Source organism: Oncorhynchus clarkii, unplaced genomic scaffold (genome assembly GCF_045791955.1).
Source record: "Oncorhynchus clarkii lewisi isolate Uvic-CL-2024 unplaced genomic scaffold, UVic_Ocla_1.0 unplaced_contig_9695_pilon_pilon, whole genome shotgun sequence".
Classification (NCBI taxonomy): domain Eukaryota; kingdom Metazoa; phylum Chordata; class Actinopteri; order Salmoniformes; family Salmonidae; genus Oncorhynchus; species Oncorhynchus clarkii.
In genome coordinates, this window is record NW_027258927.1 from 1 (window position 1) to 6,986 (window position 6,986).

Below are 6,986 nucleotides of genomic sequence, written 5' to 3' on the forward strand. Positions count from 1 at the left end.
CTCCCCCATCACTGCTGCAGCCCTCACCACTCTCCCCCCTCACTGCTTCAGCCTCCACCAATCACCATCATCACTGCTGCAGCCCTCACCACTCACCACCATCACTGCTGCAGCCCTCACCACTCACCACCCTCACTGCTGCAGCCCCCACCAATCACCACCATCACTGCTGCAGCCCCCACCAATCACCACCATCACTGCTGCAGCCCTCACCACTCTTCCCCCTCACTGCTGCAGCCCCCACCAATCACCACCATCACTGCTGCAGCCCCCACCAATCACCACTCTCACTGCTGCAACCCCCACCACCCTCACTGCTGCAGCCCCCACCACTCACTACCCTCACTGCTGCAGCCCCCACCACTCACCACCCTCACTGCTGCAGCCCCCACTACCCTCACTGCTGCAGCCCCCACCACTCACTGCTGCAGCCCCCACCACTCACTGCTGCAGCCCCCACCACTCACCACCCTCACTGCTGCAGCCCCCACCACTCACCACCCTCACTGCTGCAGCCCCCACTCACCACCCTCACTGTGGCAGCCCCCACAAATCACCACCCTCACTGCTGCAGCCCCCACCACCCTCACTGCTGTAGGCCCCACCACTCACCACCCTCACTGCTGCAGCCCCCACCACCCTCACTGCTGCAGTCCCCACCACTCACCCCCCTCACTGCTGCAGCACCCACCACTCACCCCCCTCACTGCTGCAGCACCCACCACTCTCCCCCTCACTGCTTCAGCCCCCACCACTCACCACCCTCACTGCTTCAGCCCACACCACTCTCCCCCCTCACTGCTTCAGCCCTCACCACTCTCCCCCTCACTGTTTCAGCCCTCACCACCCTCACTGCTTCAGCCCTCACCACCCTCCACCCTCACTGCTTCAACCCCCACCACTCACCACCCTCACTGCTTCAGCCCTCACCACTCTCCCCCCTCACTGCTTCAGCCCTCACCACTCTCCCCCCTCACTGCTTCAGCCCTCACCACCCTCCACCCTCACTGCTTCAGCCCTCACCATCCTCACTGCTTTAGCCCCCACCACTCTCCACCCTCACAGCTTCAGCCCGCCAATCTCCAACCCCCCACCAACACCACCCCCACCGTGCTCCAGCCTCCCACCCACCAACACTGTCCTTCTTTCCCACTTCCACAACAACTCCTCTGGGCTCCTGAGTCCCGTCAGAAAGGCTTTCCTTCAAAGAGACCCACAGGTGCCAACCAATGGGAGCCTGAGAACGGGGGCGCCACATGACAAAAGGGCAGCCAATCCAATAACCCCACAGATGTGCACTTCCTGGAGGGAAAGTACATTGAGAGAGCATGAAAGTTTCTATTTTTACTCACTCTGGCAGAAAAAGAGAAGCTGGAGAACCACTTTTAAAACAATGCCTTAATATAACACAGAGAAAAACAACTAGGCCCTGGAATAGCACCTAACAAGTGTACTGCTGGGCTCTTCTGATTAATGGGTTCTGGATCAGAACAAAAGAAGTAAGAATACACACACACACACACACACATACATACATACATACATTAATGAACCTATGAATATTATTTTATTCATGCAGTGTCTTCAGAAAGTATTCATACTCCTTGACTTATTCCACATTTTGTTGTGTTACAGTCTGAACTCAAAAGTGATTTTTTATAATAATCTCACCCATCTACACACAATACCTCATAATGACAAAGTGAAAATATGTTTTTAGACATGTTTCAGAAATATCTAATTTACAGCAAGTACCAGTTAAAAGTTTGGGCACACCTACTTATTCAAGAGTTTTTCTTTATTCTTACTATTTTCTACATTGTAGAATAATAGTGAAGACATCAAAACTATGAAATAACACATATGGAATCATGGAGCAACCAAACAAGATTCCTCAAAGTAGCCACCCTTTGCCTTGATGACAGCTTTGAACACTCTTGGCATTCTCTCAACCAGCTTCACCTGGAATGCTTTTCCAACAGTCTTGAATGAGTTCCCACATATGCTGAGCACTTGTTGACTGCTTTTCCTTCACTCTGCGGTCCAACTCATCCCAAATAATCTCAATTGGGTTGAGGTTGAGTGATTGTGGAGGCCAGGTCATCTAATGCAGAACTCCTTCACTCTCCTTCTTGGTCAAATAGCCCTTACACAGCCTGGAGGTGTGCTGGGTCATTGTCCTGTTGAAAAATAAATGATAGTCCCACTAAGCCCAAACCAGATGGGATGGAATATCACTGCAGAATGCTGTGATAGCAATGCTGGTTCAGTCTGCCTTGTATTCTAAATAAATCACAGACAGTGTCACCAGCAAAGCACCCCTACACCATCACACCTCTTTCTCCATGCTTCACAGTGGGAACCGCACCTGCGGAGATCATCCAAGATCACTGATTCTGCGTCTCACAAAGACACGGCGGTTGGAACCAAAAATCTCATCAGACCAAAGGACAAATTCTCACTGGTCTAATATCCATTGCTCGTGGTTCTTGGCCCAAGCAAGTCTCTTCTTATTATTGTTATTATTATATTATTGGGTGGCTACTTTGAAGAATCTCAAATATAAAATATATTTGGATTTGTTTAACACTTTTTAGGTTACTATATGATCCCATATGTGTTATTTCATAGTTTTGATATCTTCCCTATTATTCTACAATGTAGAAAATAGTAAAAACAAAGAAAAAACCCTGGAATGAGTAGGTGTGTCCAAACGTTTGACTGGTACTGTAAATATTCACAGCCCTTTGCTATGGCACTTTATATTGAGCTCAGGTGCATCCAACGTCCTTTTGTTATCCTTGAGATGTTACTACAACCTGATTGGAGTCCACCTGTGCCAAATGAAATTGTTTACACATGGTTTAAGGTCCCACTGTTGGCAGTGCATGGCAGAGCAGAAACCATATCATGAAGTCCACAGATCTGTCCGTAGATCTCTGAGATAAAATTGTGATGAGGCATATTTCTGGATAAGGGTATGAAACAATTTCTAGAGTGTTGAAAGTTTCCAAGAGCACAGTGGTCTCCATCATTGGGAAATGGAAGAAATATAGAACTACCCAGACTCTGCCTAGAGCTGGCCATCTGACTAAACTGAACAACCAGGGCGAGAAGGACCTTGGTCAGGGAGGTGACCAAGAACCCAATGACCACTCTGACAGAATTACAAAGTTCCTTGGCTGAGATGGGAGAACCTGCCAGAAGGACAAAGGTCTCTACATCACTTCACTAATCAGGGCTTTATGGGAGAGTGGCCATACAGAGGCCACTCCTAAGAAAAAAGCACATGATAGCATGCCTGGAGTTTGCAAAAAGGCATGCAAATGACTCTGAGAGCATAAAGCAATATATTATGTGGTCTGATGAGACAAAAATGTAACTATTTTGCCTGAATGCATGCACTACTGTATGTATGGCGAAAACCAGGCACAGCTCATCAACTGTCTGGTCCCATCCCTACTGCGAAGCATAGTGGTGGCAGCATCATGCTATGGGGATGCTTTTCAGCGGCATGGACTGGAGACTGGTATGGATAGAGGGAACAATGAATGGAGCCAAATACAGGCAAATCCTTGATGAAAACCTGCTTAAGAGAGCAAACGACCTTAGGCTGGGGCAAAGATTTACATTCCAACAGGACAATGACCCAAAGCATACAGCCAAAGCAACGCAGTGGTTTAATGCCAGCTCCTCCTCCAGGCCTAAGCCTCTTCCACTCTGCTCTTATCACTCCATTTCCCTAAATCGTTGGGCAGTCACCACAGCGACACATTGCTTACACTCCTCTCTGACGGCTGTCCGTCACTCATTGGCCCCGCCCCCTAACAGAGCATGACAAGAGCAGAGGACTTGATTGAGTAATCAACAGAGCAGTCACTCAGTCAGGCCGACAGGCAGTCACTCACTCGTTCACTCACAGGGCTCACAACTCTATTAACTAGTCATCACTAAGGGGGTGGTGGATGGAGAGAGAATGGGGGGGTAGTTAATTGGCGAGAAGGAAAAAGACAGGACTGGAGAGTCAGAGAAAAGAGGAGAAAATAGCTAATATAAAGATTAAGAAAGAAAATAAAGAAAATGAAATTCAACAAGAAAGAGGCATGTGAAGGGAAGGATTAATTATACCGGAGAAGAGAAACAGGGGGACTATTCCAAAACGACTTTGTAGATGGAGGAAAAGATAGACCCGTATAAATCTGGATTTAGCTAAATAAGGTGATATATTCATTGGAGGAGAGGCAGAGCAAAGAGGAGCACAAGTGAGATAACAATGAAGAGAGAGAGAGAGAGAGAGAGAGAGAGAGAGAGAGAGAGATGCATGGCGAGCGTGAGATAAGAGGAGAGTGGGGGTTAGGGCTGGCAGAGCAGAGTGTTGTAGGCTCAGTGGTGAAGTTGACGATGCATTGGGAGAACAGCTGCGCTGCAGGGCTTTCAGGCTCCATCACTACTGCTCTCCTTCAAGCAGCTCCCTTCCTCTGCTTACACAAACACGCACACACAAACACACATAAAACGTAGACGCACACCCACACACGTGCACATAAATACACACACACGCATGGACTAACAAACTGATTATTACATCAGTGCACATAGATATAATAACAAGTAGTAGAGAAACTGGGCTGTAGTATTAATGTACCAGACTGTGAAACAAACACCTCATATATGAATACATCAAATCACTCTATACTAATTGCATTCACACAGTCTATTACCATGGTGTAATACACACACAAACAAGCATAGGAAGGTATACAGTGTAATCTACAGTATAAACTATAGCTGTATGTTCACACATGAACCAGTGTACAGTACAATTAGACATGCACAAGAGCACAAGCAACATGTACACACCCACGGAGGCTACTAAGTGGAGGACGACTCATAATATTGTCTGGAACGGAGTAAATGGAATGGCATCAAACACATTGAAACCATGTGTTTGATGTATTTAATACCATTCCACTAATTCCGCTTTAGTCATTACCATGAGCCCGTCCTCTCCAATTAAGGTGCCACCAGCCTCCTGTGATACACACACACACACATATATATATATATATATATATTAAACACAGACACTGCACACTTCCAGCTGCACAAACACACACTTCTGAATGGGATTAAATGAAAACACGATACCAAAGAAAGAGTAGTTTAGTGAGCGCTGCTTTAATACGTTAGCAAGAGATTACTGCAGTTAGATGAACAAAAAAGATTTAATGCAAGAAAGAAGGAGAGAGAGAGCGATAGAGAAAGAGAGAGGGAGAGAGATAGAGGGAGGGAGACAGAGTGTTTGGCGAGAGAGAGGTTATCACAGAAGAGCAAAGTGCACTGGCAGAGAGCCAGCAAAAATTAACAGCTGTTTACTGTGGATCACTTATGTAAATAAAATAAACACAGATTCTTTGTGCTGTTTTTGCTGCTACAGTAATACAACCGCCACAGGCTCAGTATGATCCCATTAGAGGTTGGCCAAACGTAACCTTGTCATGGGATCTCTGGGAGCTGAAGACCTAAATTAGAACCATAGAAATATAATACATTGGCCTGAATGGGGAGGCTATTCTATGGATTCTATTTCTATGGTGAGGAGGACTCTCCTCCTGTCTGTCCGGCTGTCTGGTGCCGAGTTGCCTTCTTTCAGTCTTTCTGCATGTCCTTGTGACTGGGTTATATATTTTATATAATTGTCCAGTTCTTCTTTAGTTCACTTGTCCTGGTACACACCTAGGGCCTGTGAAGAGTCTCGCTGAACCAATCCTAAAGTGTGTAAAATTGATTGTGTAGCTGATTGAAGTTACTTTAAGATGATATGGACAGAAAATGCAAAAAAATGCTAATATAGGGGATATTGACTTGCATTGGATTTGTTCCATAAATGCTAAAAAGTTAGCATTTAGAGACAAGGACATGGTAAACAAAACCAAAGCATTGATTGATGTCTTACCTTGTCCATAGAATGCTTACAGGGAAGTAAACCAATATGTCAGTTTGTAATTTGGTTGAACTATCCCTTTAAGTCTAAATCAAAACTTAAACCCTGGGGTGTATTAACTAGGAACCAAGCAGAACCAAATGGAAGCAAACGGAAGCAAACGAAATGAAACGGGCAGGGACCTACCTGAATTTGTCCAATAGAAACTCTCGCAACTGTTTAGACTACTGTTTAGACTGTTTAGACAACCTTTATGGCCACAACAGGAATGACAGAGATTACACAAGGCCTCTACTTTGCACTTATCAAATATCAATGGCTGAAAATAAATGAATGTACTCAGACAGGCCATCTGTGATACAAGTCAGTATTCAATGTTTGAGGACGTCAGGAGATGATGTGGAAACCGGACACTAGGGACAGCAGTGAGTGCTGTTACCTTCAAGTAGGCTTTGGCTTTGCTAGGACATTGTGGATGGGGATGGCAGATGAGTTTAAGCGTCTGGCTCAGAAGGTTGCATGTTTGAATCCAGCAATAGTTGTTATAGATATTTTTGTTTTATCCCAAACCTTAACCCTTACCTTAACCAGTTGGAGTTAATGCCTAAACTTAACCTGAAACGCCATAAAATTTGAAGTTTGGAACAACTTCGAAATTTGAAGTTTGAAAAACATGGCTGAACCTCTAATTCTGACTTGAGACTGTGAGAGCTTGTTGCAGTACTAGCCTACACATAAACACATTAAGGTAACACAGCCAATTACCATAAAAACGCACTCCAATAATAGTTTTAAGTACTACTTAAGTCATTTTTTGGGGTATCTGTACTTTACTTAACTATTTATCATTTTGACTTTGACTTTTACTTCACTACATTCCTAAATAATATAATGTACTTTCTACTCCATACACTTTCCCTGACACCCAAATGTACTCTTTACATTTTGAATTATCCAATTCACACACTAATCAAGAGAACGTCGCTGGTCAACCCTATTCTCTCTGATCTGGCAGACTCATAGCACACATGCTTTGTTTGTT

The 6,986-nt window shown here is 45.1% G+C and overlaps 1 protein-coding gene across 1 annotated transcript; it reads left to right on the plus strand.

Annotated features, from left to right (window-relative positions):
* Nucleotides 1-51: 51 nt before the first annotated feature.
* On the plus strand, nt 52-1,260 carry LOC139399206 (uncharacterized; the record flags this gene model as incomplete). The annotated part of the gene is made up of 1 exon (XM_071144718.1): nt 52-1,260. A coding segment is annotated over one exon (1,209 nt), but the record flags the coding sequence as incomplete, so codon positions are not given.
* Nucleotides 1,261-6,986: the final 5,726 nt, after the last annotated feature.